General features: G+C 35.6%; 1 protein-coding gene across 1 annotated transcript; it reads left to right on the top strand.

Annotated features, from left to right (window-relative positions):
- The first annotated feature begins 5,323 nt into the window (after positions 1-5,323).
- LOC145910476 (dynamin-1-like protein) lies at positions 5,324-11,691 on the top strand. Its single transcript, XM_082997615.1, has 17 exons — positions 5,324-5,503; positions 5,572-5,722; positions 6,436-6,641; positions 6,708-6,845; positions 7,083-7,215; positions 7,298-7,442; positions 7,553-7,759; positions 7,815-7,935; positions 8,035-8,181; positions 9,459-9,548; positions 9,827-9,937; positions 9,994-10,059; positions 10,272-10,362; positions 10,427-10,563; positions 10,825-10,934; positions 10,992-11,151; positions 11,223-11,691. Exons 1-17 carry the CDS (start codon positions 5,402-5,404, stop codon positions 11,277-11,279), a joined length of 2,172 nt encoding a protein of 723 aa, XP_082853741.1. The 5' UTR covers positions 5,324-5,401; the 3' UTR covers positions 11,280-11,691.
- Positions 11,692-17,453: the final 5,762 nt, after the last annotated feature.

The following is a 17,453-nucleotide window of genomic DNA, read 5'->3' as shown; positions in this document are numbered from 1 at the left end:
GGTCGCCTTCCAGCAACGTCTCTTTTAACATGATGCTTATTTAAGCAACATGTTGGTTAAATAAGCAACGCGTTGATTCAGACGAATTGTGACCTTTCTGGACGCCCATAGTTTACGACTTACTGCGCTACTTTTCCGAGCACCGTTATCGCTGACGAATACTTACATGTTTATATTATTTTGCATGCTTGTTCTTGTAATATATTATCCCAAGTGTTGCATAACAGCGACTAAATCGACCAATCGAATCGACCAATTCCTGCAATCCAAGTATAAATACTCATGTGTGCCTTAAACTCTATTCTTTGTGCTGGAATCACCATTCTGATTGATTCAGCCTCTTTTTCTGTTCTATTTATCTACAACATCGAAACAATCTACAATTCAACCGAAGACAACGTTATGTACCAATGCCGAGCCTATTGATATATTTGAATACAATATTTACCCGGAGAACCTTCTAAGATTTGTATATTTGACCAGACGAGGCAGAACAGATTCAGCAAGCCGCGCCATCAAGGCATTATTAAATTTGTACAATCCCATTAATCTGTGAGACCACAAGTTATGATCTATGAAATCAAAAGCCAGGATCAGTGAGATCACATTGCGATCTGTTAGACCGAAAACCGTGATCTGTTTATTTGTGGAAAGTTGAGTCGCAAATATATTGGGAGATATCAAACACGAAGCAGAAACAAAGAGATAATTGCTGCGATTACGCGACGAAGGAGACTTAAAAGAAGTAACGCAAGTGAAAAGACGTAATGCAAGCGAGATAACTAGATGGCATCAGAAAGACTGGGTGCAAATGTAAAAGTGTAGAAAGCGGTTTAAAAAGAATAAGTTTAATCAAAATAATAAAATGTTTCAAAGTATGACAAGCCACATTTCCTGCACATGTGTCCAAAATCTTTATCTTGAATCTTGTTTCAAGTATTTTTGTTGCCTGTGGTGCCACCACTGAACTCTATTTATTTAAATAAAGAGATCAGTGTTTATTGCTACCAAACAAAAAATATTTTCACTTTGTAGGTTTATTCAATTTGATGGGTGTTGCTCAGTACGTGTTGCCAGGGTGGCGGTATTTCCGCCCAATGGACTGGTTTTCAACATGGAGTTGCGGTTTATTTTTACGGGTTGCGGTTTATTGGATGGGTTGTCCATGACGCTTTCAACCCCTATGATCACGCATTCTGGCACTAATGTCTCATTAAACCAAAGCGTTTATTTCCGGAAAAACGAAACAATCGTACGGCGCAGGGATCGAGTAACAATGCGTTCAGAGAAACACGAAGTGATGGGTGGGTGGGTGCGGCAGAACCTTGAACAATGCAACTGGAGTCGTTTTTGCAAAGTAGCAAAGGTGCGCAGATATGTTATTTTTGCAAAAAAAAATAGCAATCCAATGAACTTAGGATTGCTTGAGGAAACAATGCAAGCAAGAGGTTTTTCGTGGTGTGAAAATTTTTTTGCAATAATTCCGTGCATACAGCTTCCACGTTTGATCGCTTTATGCACGTGTATGACGAAACTATACGGAGTACACACATGTACGAGATTTTGTCGTTGTAAAATGACATGTATTGATTGATTGCGGTTTTTTAAGTTGTTGGTTTCAGTTGTGCCCCAAATTCATCGAATATTGTAACCATTTTGTTATGTATTTATTCTTCTTGTAATTAAAGAAAACGTAATAGGTGGCGCCATGGTCAGAAGCAAGCGATAAAAAACACTATTGTCATTCTTGGCGGGTGATTGGCAGCATTGGTCAAGCGCCCGACCCATATACCAAGAAGAAAGTCTGATCGGTATTCGTGCCCAGGATGTCCTGCTGGGTCCAAATCTCGGTGCGGTCAAAAAAAAAACTATTGCCATTCTGGCAGAATCCGAGTGTGTTTCTTCAAATATAGTGTTCCGCATTAATGATCACTGTTTCACGAGATGGTTCATAAGATACAAATGTGTCTGTTATGTCTATAAATCACAGTACGTCTAATTATTTAAACCAAACTCAAACTGGACAGTTAGTACACACAAATTAATGGCAGCAAATCCCACGTTTTTTCATCAGAATGGCCCCTATAATTTTTTTCAAATCTTTGTATCTGTAAAGAATTTAGTGCTGATTAACAGGAAAACAATTAAAATCGGTACAAATCACAGGTATTCCATTACAATGACTTCAAACAAAAGCGACTTTGCGTGTTTTGCTAGGGGGGTACGTCACATTCAACCGCGTGCCAAAAAATTTTCCGCCCCCTATATCTTTTCAAAAATAATTCTATCTGTCAAGAATCTAGTGCTGATTAACAGGAAAACAATTAAAATCGGTACAAATGCCAGGTATTCCATCAAAATTCAAACACAAGCGATTTTGCGTGTTTTGCTAGGGGGTACATCACATTCAACAACGTGCCAAAATACTTTCCGCCCCCTATATTTTTTTTTTACATTCGTACAGTCAAGTGGACATTCATCCTTGTACTACAAGTATTAACTATATAACGACAGGCGTAAACAATTCTTGACTTTTCCGCTAGAGTCTAGACAATAAATCGGAGAAACAAAAAAAATCAAATCGAATAAAAACAAGGGATGTTCACAACAACAAGAATTTATTACGTTGTCGAGAAAAAATTACTGTAGATCTTTATTTGATTAAGTTACCATAACGTACAACACAAAAAGAATTGCAAAACGATCATCATTTGGGTGGTTAAATATTTCTGCAAAAAAATGGTCTCACACCATACAAATGCATTACGTTTTTCAAAAAAGAATGAATCACGTTCACGTCAAGGGGAAAAACTTGCGTCGACCTTTGTCACAAATAGTAATTGTGAGTGACCTGCGATTACTGATTTTAATTGTTTTCCCGCTAATCAGCACTAGATTCTTAACAGATACAGAGATTTTAAAAGAATTATAGGGGGCGGAAAGTATTTCGGTACGCGGTTGAATGTGACGTACCCCTCCTAGCAAAACACGCAAAATCGCTTGTGGTTAAAGTCATTCTGATGGAATACCTGGGATTTGTACCGATTTTTATTGTTTTTCCGCTAATCAGCACTAGATTCTTGACAGATACAGAGATTTAAAAAAAAATATAGGGGGCGGAAAGTATTTTGGCACGCGGTTAAAAGTGACGTACCCCCCATAGCAAAGCACGCAAAATCCAAATAATTCTGATGGAAAATCTAGGAATCTGCGGCGAGCACTTGTATGTATTAACCTTGCAGAGGATTTTTTTAATTTTGAAGCTTGTTGTAATTTAAACTAAAAAAAAACACATTTATATCCGATAAACCTTCTCGTGTAACTGTAATTATTGATGCGGATCGCTTTTTGCTAATATGACTTTTATAATCCAATGCTATGGCTTGCGTATTTGTCTGCAATGTAACCAAAGAGACGCTAGTCGACAAAACTTTTTTTCCAGTCGACAAAACTTCAAACGCACATAACTCTGCTGTTTCTCAATGGATTCCGATAATTTTTTTGGCAAGATCCATAGATTGACATCCATAGATATGGAAATGTAAAACGAAATATTAATTTTGAACGAATTTTGTAACGCATATTAATATGCATTGTCATAAATCCGCTATAACTTTTTTCATAGGTCGACAGGAAAGATAATTCTACCACTGTTGGAAAGCTCTTCAAAATCCCTTTACAGCGATACCTAACTTGTGCGCGATTTCTCGGGGGAAATATGTTTCCCGACCGAATATTAAATATTACCGTCATTACAAAAATCAGTCTTTTGCTTGTAACTTTGGCTACAGTTCGACGGGAAAGACAATTTTACTACCATTGCAAAGCAAATACCTTTCCAACGATACCAAACTTATCTTCTCATTCACGGGGGCTATATGTTTACCAGCCGAATATTGTTCATAACCACGGCCCAAAAAAACAGTTTTCCGCTCATAACTTTTTTTCTAGGCACAACAGAAAAAATAATTTCACCACCATTGCAAAGCTCATTGACCTTTCCAACGATACCAAACTTGTCTTCTCATTAGTGGGGGAAATATGTTTACCGACCGAATATTAATTATGACCGTCATAAAAAAAAACAGTCCTGCTGTGGCTAAAAAAAGTTATGAGCGAAAAACTGTTTTTTGGGGGGCGAAGTTATGAACAATATTCGCCCGGTAAACATATTCCCCCCGCGAATGAGAAGACAAGTTTGGTATCGTTGCAAAAGGTATTTGTGTAAGCTTTGCAATGGTGGTAGAATTGTCTTTTCTGTCGAACTGTAGCCAAAGTTACAAGTGAAAGATTGATTTTTTTATGACGGTCATAATTAATATTCGGTCGGTAAACATATTTCCCCCACTAAAGAGAAGACAAGTTTGGTACCGTTGGAAAGGTTTTTCAATGAGCTTTGCAATGGTGGTGAAACTATTTTTCCTGTTGTGCCTAGAAAAAAAGTTATGAGCGGAAAACTGTTTTTTTGGGGCCGTTGTTATGAACAATATTCGGCCGGTAAACATATAGCCCCCGTGAATGAGAAGACAAGTTTGGTATCGTTGGAAAGGTATTTGTGCAAGCTTTGCAATGGTAGTAAAATCTTTCCCGTCGAACTGTAGCCAAAGTTATAAGCAAAAGACTGATTTTTGTTATGACGGTGATATTTAATATTCGGTCGGGAAGCATATTTCCCCCAAGAAATCGCGCACAAGTTAGGTATCGCTGTAAAGGGATTTTAAAGAGCTATCCAACAGTGGTAGAATTATCTTTCCTGTCGACCTATGAATAAAGTAAAAGCGGATTTATGACAATGCATATTAATATGCGTTACAAAATTCGTTCGAAATTAATATTTATTTTTACATTTCCATAAATTTTGTGTCAATCTATGGATCTTGCCAAAAAAAATTATCGGAATCCATTGAGAAACAGCAGAGTTATGTGCGTTTGAAGTTTTGTCGACTAGCGTCTCTTTGGTGCAGTTTTAGTGAGACTAAATAATTTAAACCAATAAAACTTTTTAATTTAAAACATCGAGTGATGAAGCAGAAAATTTCTCGTATTTTGAAAAAAACAATCTCGCAAATGTTACAACCTAGAATTTAGGAGGGGTCATGGCCCCTTTGGTGCTTCCCTGCCTGCGCCAATGATGCAACTCCAACTTATGTGTTGTTTGAGAAAACCAGGAACCATATGTCAATGCTTTCAGCAGTGACCATGCAGTGCAGTTGGCTTTGTATTTTCGACATCATTTTCCTTTGAACTAAACATTTTTTAAAATTAGTCCTACGTTTTAGGCTAAGTAATGTTTCATCTTTCCGTTCTGTTAATCAATACAGCAAACCTGCAGTAATTACAAGCAATCATTTGCATGGGATAACATAGGGCACCAGTGTAGTTTGTGTAATGTTCACATAATATGGATGCCCTTATTCCTGTGATCAACAAGCTTCAAGATATATTCAATATAATAGGCACCGACACCATTCAGCTGCCACAAATTGTTGTGATTGGTGTTCAGGTATATGCCACCACTTTACTGTCATATCATAGTATGCTTTTTATATCAAAATTTAAAATACACTTTAGAGCAGTGGTAAAAGCTCTGTGTTGGAAAACCTTGTGGGACGAGACTTTTTACCACGTGGGACTGGTATTGTGACACGAAGGCCTTTGGTTTTACAGCTAATTCATGTTCAGAATGATTTAGAAAATGACACTTTGCACAATGGAACTCTGGGTAATATTTTCTTCTATGTGCTATTATTACATTTAAATAATGTATATATTGAGGTATTATATGTTTAATCGTAAAGATAATCAAAACAACAATAAATAAGTCACCTGAATACAATCAAAGTAGTTCAATATGTCCAGGGAAGAAAATTGTACAAAAATACTATTGCAGGTTGTAGTATGACATTTACTAGATTTTTTACCTTTGCTTCAGTACTTTCTTATTTTGTTTATCGAAAGCCATGTCATGTTGTTGTCAATATAGAATGGGGTTAATTGACCATCTGTGGCCCTTTTATGTAATGTCAGAATTTCTAAAACTCTTTCAAGCCACTTTTTTCAATTCTAGTTTCTGAGCACTATCACAAATGAATGTCATCTAAATTCCTAAAAGTAAAATGTGGGAAATTATCAATGCAAAATTTTGAATTCCAAGTTAGTTTTTGAGAGGTGGATGGCTCAGAAATGGTTTACAGATAAGGAAACTACCTTGTAACAAGACAGCCTTACTGATAAAATATTTTTGTTAACTGAGTAGTTACTACAACAACCACTGAAAATGTTACTTTTTTAATCTCCATTTCGTGGGATCATTCCATTCACAATTTATTGATGATGTAGTATTTTCTGCTGCTTAAACTGTCCATTCCCTGAATGTAATTAAACAATCTATGTATATATATATTTACTTACTGTTTGTCTAATATCACTCTGCAGAAGGAAAAGGCCAAGAATATGCAAAATTTCTTCACACAAAAGATAAAATATTTCAAGACTTTGATGAAATAAAATTGGAAATTCAAAAAGAAACCGATAGGCTGGGAGGAACCAACAAAGGAATTTGCACAGATCCAATTCGCTTGAAAATATTCAGTCCAAAAGTTCTCAATTTAACCTTAGTTGATTTACCAGGAATCATAAAAGTATGTATAACATATTGTTCAAAAATTACCTATCGACCCCTACTAAAATCCCTATTTATGACTTAGATTCCTGTTGGTGATCAACCTGATGATATTGAGCAACAAGTTAGGGACTTGATTTTACATTATATTTCCAATCCTAATTCCATTATACTGGCTTTAACACCTGCCAATGTAGACTTCGCAACGTCTGAAGCCCTAAAGGTTGAGTACTAGTTGAAAAAGTAACTAAGATTTCAAATTATTTAGTGATGTGTTCAGATGTAACTTTTTTCACTTGTTAATGGATGAAATGAAAAAAATTGTGTTGATAATATTCTTAAACATGTACAATTGTGTAATTTTTATTACATTATATTGGTAGCAACAACCTAAATAATGTTGACCTAATAGTTATTTTGCATTTAATGTATGAATTTTGTCAGCAATCAATGTGTACAGATGGCCAGAAGAGTGGATCCAGATGGAAGACGGACTCTAGCTGTTGTTACCAAACTCGACCTTATGGATGCTGGGACTGATGCAATTGATGTTCTTTGTGGCAGAATCATTCCAGTCAAGCTTGGGATAATTGGTATTTTGAGTATTTTCTACATTTGTGTAAATATCATGATATTTGTTGTTTAGGTTACTAAAAGCCTCCTTTTTAATTCTAGGTGTTATAAACAGAAGTCAACTTGACATTAACAAAAGCAAAAATATTGAAAATGCTGTTAATGATGAACAGGAATATTTGCAGAAGAAGTATCCCTCTATAGCTAGCAGAAATGGAACAAAATATCTTGCAAAAACACTGAACAGGTTCCTATTTATAATAATTAGCTAGTCATTGTGTCCTGCACATCATTTCCTGCTTGGGTTTGTAGACAGTGTCAAATTATAAAAGTATATGTCGATGCCTTACCATTTAGGTTGCTAATGCATCACATTAGAGATTGTCTACCTGATTTAAAGTCCAGAGTTAATGTTTTAACTTCGCAATTCCAAACACTGCTGCTGTCATATGGTGAAGAGGTTGGAGATAAGAGTGCAACACTTTTGCAAATAATCACAACATTTGCAGCGGAGTATTGTAACACTGTTGAAGGAACATCAAAAAACATTGAAACAGCTGAATTGTATGTATTTTTGTATTTTTTTCAAAATGATTATGTGATAAAATCAGTTTTTCAGATGTGGTGGTGCTCGTATTTGTTATATATTTCATGAAACGTTTGGCCGTACTCTTGAATCAGTTGACCCTCTTGGTGGGCTTTCTGATTTGGATATTCTTACTGCTATTAAAAATGCAAATGTGAGTAAACTTTTAGTTTGCTTTATTGTATGTATTTGTTGTTTTTTAAAAAATGATCTAGAATTTCTAACTTGAGTGTTAAACATGTTGCTCCACCAGGGATCAAGACCTTCCTGGTTTGTGCCAGAATTGTCTTTCGAGTTACTAGTGAAAAGACAAATTAAGCGGCTTGAAGAACCATCGCTGAGGTGTGTTGAACTGGTACATGAAGAGTTACAAAGAATTGTGCAACACTGTGATGCCCAGGTCTGTTAAATAAAAATGTTTGGCTTTGCTTAAAAAATCATGACCATATGCACCAAGTTTTCATAATAACGGGAGGAGCGGTCCCATCGTGACGTCATAACTTATGTTAACCATAATTGCGGGTCCTAAATTTGGGAAAAATTCCTCTATTTTTCGCTGTTGTCGTACGGTAAATTGGGGTCGAGCTCAATAAATTACGAGCGTCCATGTTTACACTGATGGAAATAGACACAAACATGAACGGTGGTTTGCGTAATTGCATTACATTGTGGAAAACTCATTTGCGAGACTTTGCAGCGATGCATGCGCCGTACGTTTCTTTTAATTTGGACGAAAAGGCTTGACATAAATATGCTGCCAAAATGGATTAATTGTGCGCGAATGTGGTCAAGAAAGTATAAAAAAAATAAATGATGTAGCCTGGTAAGCCTGCACATTTGCACAATTTTATTTTTGTTCCGCAGCACAAAAAACGGTTTACACTGAGAAAAGCGCATGCCATTGCAACTACGACACCACTTTTGTCCCAGTCTCTCTAAATTTGCCATTGTTTGTTCAGTAACAATGGCAAATTTAAGCACGACAATCTATTGCACTTGAAAACAGATTTCATACAATGCGGGTTAGTTTACCATCCATCCCAGTTATTTACAGCTTTAATTTCCACACATGCCAAGTGTGTTAACGTGTCGCAGCGCAAAATTGTGATTGTGACCAAATAAATAAAAATTCCATGTCCCCCCGCACCCCAGGACTTGGTGCCACTAATCATGACAGTGAGCAGATTTACTTTATTGTTTCAACGTTGTGGTACAAGTTTCAAAGTTTGTGACACATGGCACAAACTTAAAGACAGAAAGCACCAAATTACCAATATAACATGCAATTTGATTATATGGGATGGCGGGGTAACTGTATTGTAGAAAGATGTGTCATGGGAATGTTAAGCCTGCAACTTACCTTTTTATAATGACAAAATAAATTAATAAGGGAAATAATAATATTCCAAATAGGAGAGATAGAGGAAATGCCAAAAGTGACTCCCAGCCTGTACAAGTTGGTGACCGGCAGATTTGTCTTTGTGATTCCATTTGAATAAGACAGATACTGAGAATGCCATTAGACAAAGTTAATATTTTTTTTAATAAATAAGGATCTTATACTTGCGCTGATCGTCATTTACTCCATTTAGAGTCCCAGGAATATTCCAAATAAATTTAGGCAGTATGTGTTTGTCTTTATTCATTATGACTTGACTTCATGCATATTTGTTGCAGGACATTGTACGGTTTCCTCACCTTCGAGATTGTATTGTGGAAGTCATTACACAACTCTTACGAAGAAGATTACCAATAACAAATGAAATGGTAAATGTAATGGTCAAATTTTTTTCTAGTTAAAAAACAGTAAAATAACTGATTTAAACTGTATGTCATAAACAATTGTCAACATGCATAGTAGTGCATGATGCAGATGTATTTATTTTTATAATCCATGTGTGATATCATTATGACAAATAATTTATGTGTTTGTAAAACAGTTTTCAGCATATTTTTTACACAAATATTTTAAGTAAATTCTGTCATAAACTGTTTTTGTTCATTGTATGAATTTCCTTGTTCAGTTTACAATTATGTATTTGTAGGTTTCTAATCTTGTGGGTATTGAACTGGCGTATATCAATACAAAACACCCAGACTTTACAGAGTCAAATGTGGTTTCAGAAATCCTGATGGCAAATCTACAGTTAAATCATGTATGCACAGCATATGTCGGGCAAATTGTTTTTGTTTAACTTTTTGTTCTTTATAGCAAGAGACTTCAAAGCGGAACAAAGCATTGCAGATGTCAGATGAACAATCTAAACAAAGAATGAAGGTTAGTTTTTGGCAAATTATCTACATTTTTTGGAGATCAATGAATGGTGAAGTTCGGAATCCTGTTATGTGATCCTTAAACTCATCCCTAATAGATTCAGATGGTGGAAATAACTATTAAATAGGAAAAATGCTTTGTTAATACTACTGTACCTGTTACCCTAACCCCCAACAATACAAGCTTTGTTTCAGTTTATTTTTGTTTATTTACAGGGCAGTGAATCTGGAAAAAGACTTTCGTCAAGTGTCCCCTCCCTTGATGCTGCTCTGCCAGCAGTCAACAGTGTTGGTGGAAATTTTCTTGGTAAAATCTGATAGTTTTCTAAAAAAAATTCGCTTTTTTATTAAATGAATTATTTTGTGTCAAGGTATGAAGTGGGGAAGCTCTGGTGAACCAGAAATCAATAGAAATAGTTCAAATATGGGGAAGACAAATCTATCTCATGAGGAAATGGCATATGGCAGCCCTGCCAGACATGCTGAAGGGGTCAATTTACTTGACATTGTAAGATGTTGTCTTGATTTAGGCAACACACCCTGTGTAGATAAGCAGAATGTATGGGGTGTTGTAATGCCATGTATGCTTTAAAATTGTTGTTGAACACTTTGGTCAGAAATTTCACCTAAAATAAGATTTTAATTTTTTTAAATGTAAACAATGTGCGGATAATCAGATTACCTATTCTTCTTGTATGTAAGGTTAAAAATTTATGATTTGGTAAAAAACAGCTTGGGTGAAGTGGAAAAACATATTCATACATTTTAGTCCATGCCTGTGTCAAGAAATCTCACTCAACGAGAAAAACGTGATGTGGATATTATTCGTCGTCTAATAAGTTCGTATTTTCTTATTGTTCGCAAAAGCATTCAAGACAGGTATAATTTCCAATTAGTTGCATGTTTACAAATTTTTGCACAACAATTTTTTCCCAGTGTTCCCAAGGCAGTCATGCACTTTTTGGTAAACTTCGTAAAAAATCATCTTCAAAGTGAATTGGTTGGTCAACTGTATAAGCATGATCAAATTGATCGCCTCCTCACAGAAGCAGATTCTGTTACTCAGCGCAGAGAGGAGGCATCAAAAATGTTAAAGGTACTTTTTGCAAAAATTTATTCATACGTTAAAACTGCAACTGCATGCATAATATTTTTTCATAATTACAGGCTCTTCATGCTGCTGGACAAGTTATTGGAGAAATACGCGACACCCATTTGTGGTGACAGACAAACTAATATATTTTGCCTAATTGGTTGTGTAATCTAATATGAATGATTAATACACAAATATAAAAATTGTGGTAACGTTCACCCGATATCCAGGCACACTCTTATGGCTATTGTTATAATAAAAACTCATCTTAGCTCTGCAGTTTGTCACAGAACTAGGTTTTGCTTTTAAACTCTTGTCACAACGGAGTTAAATGATTTATCAAAAAGTTGTTTTGTGTTGTTGATGCTGGTGGGCCTACCCCACTAGTTGAGCTTAATGTTATTCCATTTGGTGCAATCTTTGCATCATAATACTGCATGCTGCTACCTGCAGGTATATAGCCTATTATATGTGAAGTGTGGTAAAGCAAAGTCTCTTCAGTCGTTTCTGATTGTGTTCCAAGCAATAAAGTACAGTGCATCTATTGAAGAATGTGTAAATCGTATTACGTTTCATATTTTCAGTAAAAATGGATCTTCGGACAAAGTAGTTTTGTGAAGTCCTCAGGATAGCTTTTCAGCGATATTCCTTGCTTACCTAAAAATGGTAATCAAACCTACGATAAAAAACAATAGTTGCGCAACAAATTCACATGGCGAAACATTTCACTCGTTTTCTACCTCAAAAAATCATATTCGTACGAGTTTATAACTTACAACAATTTTAATGCATCGTTTGTTTTGTCCTGAAATTAACGAAAGCTAGGTATGAGCTTCAACAAAATACAGTTTTAACTCACCTCAGCTGCGTGTGATGGTGTAAAAAAATTAATATATGACGCACTGAAATGTTAACTACAGGGAAATGTTAAACCTAATATTTGGTTCGCTGGTGCAATGTTACTAAATCCGTAATTCAAAATGATTTAAGCAGGTAAATAAACGAGCACAGTAAAACCTTTGTTAATGTATTCCGTACGCAAAAGTCGGTGAAACAGAATAGCAGCATTAAAAAATAAGTGCAGCCTATGTGGATTTTGTAACACTGCTAAAAAGAGAATTTGGAAAGTAGGCTACCACTCAGTATGGCTACAAACCTTTCAAACATGTATTTTTTGGCCTTTTTTTAACAATACTTTTTAGGCTTGGCATGTGTTTACACTGAAACATATTTTTGCTGCTTTTGGTAGTGTCTGTAGGCCGCATCTGCATTTCTATTAAAACAAGTTTCGCCGGCGGGAAATGGCCAACTTGTATTCTGTCCTCGGTCCCAATGAACACGGGGAACGCCACAAAGCAATCGTCGATACGTGGGGGGTCAATTTTACGATTAAGTGAGCACATATACATATGGTGTTGCTAGGGCAGTTTTATAGTAGAGTTTTGGGCGTTTTAAATTAGGTAGTTTATTTGGTGTTGTAGGAAATCAAAAAAAGCAGCTTGCACTTCAGGCTGTATGTGCAGAAAAATGAATCGTTTTAGGGCCCATTTGTGGTTTTATGATAGATGCATATCATTGCTGGACTGGTGCTTCCCAGCTAACAAGAAACGTTTACACACGTTTTCATAACGTTGCGAATAGTTTCAATTTTTGTTGCAATGATTTTTTTGGTATATTTCCTCGGATTTCATGTAAACGTGAATGATGTTGATTGTTAGCACTGAAAACACAATTATTTTTCATCTTTATGAAACGTTCTTGCATAACGTTTTCAGACCAAACGTTTTCTTAACGACGCCGCGTAACATTTTCGTACCAATAAGTCTTTTCCCTACTTTTTTCGAACTTGAAACGCGATGTGTATTATTGGACCTGTGGTATTGGTAATGTTTTTGCTATTCAGTAGTTGTTTTTTAATCGACAACATTTTGTTAACAACGTAACGTTAATGCGAGGTGCTTTAAACGCGTTACGTAAACGTGTTTTTCCTACACGTTGGTAATGTTTTTGTGGGCTAATAATATATTTTTTTTAAACATGTATTATGGAATACGCCTTAAGTGCAGGTCGTAAAATTACATACCTTCGTGCCATTGCGGTCTGGCGGGTAATGAATTTTTTTTTAAAGAATTTATGTTGGATTATAGGTGGTTATATTTTGAAGTGTTTAATAATTACTGCAAATTTTTGAATGTCTTCATTTTTTCGGACAAGAAAAACGATGCAAATTGGTATCAATTACATCACCTAAATGTTATTCGAATGCCATAGCATAAAATTTTGTGTTGCAGCGCCACCTACAGGCTAGTCACAGAATGTCTTCTGCTGTCCCGGATGTGCTTTTCTACTCCCTTTTTAAAGCATGCACGTGATGGATACAGTTCTGGCATTACCTGGTAGGAATTCGGTAAAGTATGAAACCATTTTAAAGTAAATAACAGATAAAATGCAATAATATAAATCGGTACTGATTCGACCTTGTGCAGATTGTGTGACTGCGAAGCACTGAACCAGGTTTTAAACCATCAATGATTATATTATGTCTCTACTACAAATTGGTTCATTTTGCCATTGAATAATTATAAGTAAGGCTCACCTTAAATTAACTTCTGATGTACTGTGATATCGAATTCTACTGAATTCATAACAAGGGTTATTGGTATGTGACAGACTTTAATCACAGTCTTGTTAAAAATTTTAATGCAGCATATTTGTTATGTCGGTAACCAAGATAGTTTAATAATAAAATTAATGGATGCAAATCGAAAAATTTACAAACGCAAGTGGATTAAAACAAAGCGAGCAAAGATAAGAAGAGACCGTTTGGCTGAAGTAACCAAATCAATTTTGCTCAGCACCGATTCTGAAGAATGTGAGCCATCTTTGACAGAATCCTCAGCAAATTGTACCATTTCTTCCAACTGTTTAAGACAATTTTCTCATAGCCCAGACCTGTTATTTTCTAATGTTACCAATGATGCCAGTTCTGCAGAAGCAGATTCTATCATTGGTTGTACATCACAATTACCAAATGACTCCAGTGCTAAACATGCGGATGACATGAGTTGTGACTTTTCCGATATTGATTCATCAGATTCTGATGTAAATGATTTTAAAACTACGTTAAATTGAAATTGAAACACAAGTTTAATAATATTTGTGTGTGTAGTATGTTTGTTTCAGTTGTTATTGAACGTATCTGAATTGAAATATCATAGCAGTAATGCTTTAACTCTGACTTTAGAGTGATTGTGAACTATTTGTTGCAGAGCTGCTTTTTAGTTTTTGTCTTCATTATGTCTTTTGCAATTGTTCATTTTATTGATAAGGAATGTGTAGAGGTGGCACACAAAACTTGGCTCATTCAAGGGGATAAGGTACTGTCTATGTAATAAGTGCTTTGTGTGTAGGATGTGTTTTTAAAAATTTGTGTGGGACAACTGATGTATTTAAGTAGTTGATGTTTTTTTGCAAATAAATTCATACTTGATTGGATTAAACAGCAGCAATATAATTTTTTTTCTTGAATTTGTTCTAATAGGAAACAGATTTGCAGTGTTATTGGCCTCGTACATCTGCAAAAAAAAAGAGTAAGGAGAGCTGAAAATCCGGATCCAAACACTTGGAAACTATATCCAGTTAAAGTGTATTCTTTCACAGGTAAAGTAGCATTTATTGTTTTATAGTTCACTTGATTTTAAGTTTTTGCTTTAAAACACACATGTATAGCAGAATTTTGCATTAAATAGACGACTATGAAAAAGCAACAAAATTGTGCAATAAAGCACTTGAAACTTCCAATGTTGAAAGTGCAGATGAAAACTGTTCTATCAGAAAAAGGCGACCACCACTTAGATATTCACCAGTCACATCGGATGATGGTATGATACACATGTCTTTAGTTAAATTAGTATTGTGCAGTTGTGTTAGGTGTAATTTTGCAGAAATGAATGACAGCTTGCCACCCCCAGGACAAGGTCCAGCAGCAAAACGTTCCAGCCCTGGTAAATTATTACTCATGAAATTGTGCCTTTTAATATATGCTGTTGTATTTATATTTTGAAGGTAACATTAGTTCCATTGAGGAATCACATTGTGATGAACAGGTAACAAGAACATAAGTTAGTTTAAGTCTTTTTTAATGAACAAGTATTTCCCAATTTTTTTTCTGTGGAATCAGGTGTTTCAAGTTGATAGCTGCTTGGGGGACATTAACTTTGCAAATCACTGGTATAATGCACAAACATTTTTTCAAGGATTGGAGTGAGAGTGAAGGAAAGGTTGCAGAAAATAGTGGATCGGAACTTTCTAATGATCGGTATGCTGATAGTTCATCTATTGAAGGTATATTACTAAAGTAAATTTGTCTTGAAAGTAAAAGCATTTTTTGTTGCGAATGTGTAGGGAAAATAGATGTGATATGGGAGGCGCATCAAGAGCTGGCAAAGCTTGTACGTCAAGCACTCTCAAATTTGCCTACTTCGGGCACTGTTATCGAATACCAATTGTTTGAGAAACCATGGAACAATTTGGAAAAACTAGATGAAAAGCTACAGGATAAGGCAACTCGAAAAAATGCGGTATGTGTGCATCAGAGTTAAGTGGATTTGATTAATAGTGCTACATAAAAATTTTCTATTCCAGCCCAGAACCTGCATGTTTAAGTACTACATTATTTCAACTTATGTTGCAGTACAAATTTTTGTCATCAATTGGGGGAGCCAATCGGGGGGATACAGTTCGTAGAACCATGAAGGTGGTTGGAACATTTAAGATGTGGTCGGGATATAGTTATAAGGGACAAAAAGGGAAAAAGGCATTTTCTTCAACTCTCATTTGCAAAGTTGTTTTAAGTAAGTACTAGTCATAAGCAATTTGTAATTTTATTTTAAAGAAGAGCATTTAAAATTATTAGTTATGTTATATAGTAGCATGTTTATTTAACTAATGTAACATACATTGCACTTAAGAAAGCTGTCTCGCTCACAAACCACAAACAACAATTAGAAACATTGAGCTGGAAATACAAGAGTTTTTGAAACATGCTCCGTACAAAGTGGAGGGATCAAACTACCAGGCATGTACCGTTTGTATTCTATTAAGGCAATCCAGTCTTGGTACAGTTAATCTGATAATAATTTGAAAAAAAAAATAGTAGCGCATGGAATCCTTCATATTTATTTATGTAACCCTAGGGGTTCTGCAGAAGTTGCTTGGCCTTTTGGTTTTCACTTAGGCAGCCTATGCTTGCCCAAGTCTTAACCCAAAAGGCCACCATGTGTGAAGAATTTCCCTTACATGTTTTTCAGTAAGTGCTCCAAATGAATGATGTGTGACTGTGCATAAAGGCATGTGCAGTTCCCGCTTTGATGAAATTGCTTTTTTTTATTTGTAGAAGAAGAGCACCGCGAGCAGCAGCAACAGCTCATTTGATACTGTTCCTTTACTATCATCCGATTCCGATTAATGCAAATAAAAGAAATGAAGGATTTAACATACGACCTTGTGTTGAGTTTGTACGTTGTAACAACGTCATGAGAATGATGCAGACAATAACGTTTTTTTTACGTCATGTAAACACGTGGAGACAACGAAAGAATGCGTGGTTGTGCTAACGTTTCTATGTTACGTTAAAACACAACGTTTGCAAAACATTTGGAAATTACGTAATAAATAACGTTTTAACAACGTTGATGGTAGTCTACACTTTTACGTCAGAAAAACGTTTTGTATAGAACGTCTTATCGTCCTACAATAACTTTTTATTAACGTTTACAAAACGTTAATTTGTTAGCTGGGTTTTTGTCCTCTTGCCCCAATTTTGTTGCTCTTAACACATTATTTGTAAAAGAGCAACAAAAAATCTAATTTAAATTTTGTCTGATCTTGAATCGTCAAATTATGCTGTCTATTGTGGTTTTATGCAAGGCCCACCTCTTCTCTGCAAAACATGGCACCTTAGTTGCTCAACTACCTAAGCAGTCCACCAGGGCTGTTTATGCTCCTATTATTCACAAGATCCTTCAGGAGACTTAAAAATCCTTGCTAGCCCATGTACTTCTGTCCCATCCAGGTGCAATAATTTTTTAACTCTAAAGAAATGGAATTGTCCTTAAATAACGCTTGCAATGCATTTGTAGTCATTTGCCTCGGTTTATTTTGCTCGGTATATTACTGTCCTCAACTTCGCAACTTGGCGTGGGCGTTTACTGTGTACCATTTCTATTTCCCTGAAAAGTACCATTCGTTTTCATAGTACGTAATATTTTACCTCTTAATCAATGTTTTCTGCTTTTCGCCCGCAC

This window comes from Ascidia mentula, chromosome 1, assembly GCF_947561715.1.
Source record: "Ascidia mentula chromosome 1, kaAscMent1.1, whole genome shotgun sequence".
NCBI lineage: Eukaryota > Metazoa > Chordata > Ascidiacea > Phlebobranchia > Ascidiidae > Ascidia > Ascidia mentula.
Note: the sequence above shows the minus strand (reverse complement) of the source record. Positions and strands in the feature narration are given on the sequence as shown.

Coding starts and splice junctions, on each gene's coding strand:
- LOC145910476 (XM_082997615.1), top strand. CDS start 5,402: ATGGATGCCCTTATTCCTGTGATCAACAAGCTTCAAGATATATTCAAT. Junction 8,182..9,458: donor TGCAACACTGTGATGCCCAG/GTCTGTTAAATA, acceptor TATTTGTTGCAG/GACATTGTACGGTTTCCTCA. Junction 10,564..10,824: donor GGGTCAATTTACTTGACATT/GTAAGATGTTGT, acceptor CATACATTTTAG/TCCATGCCTGTGTCAAGAAA.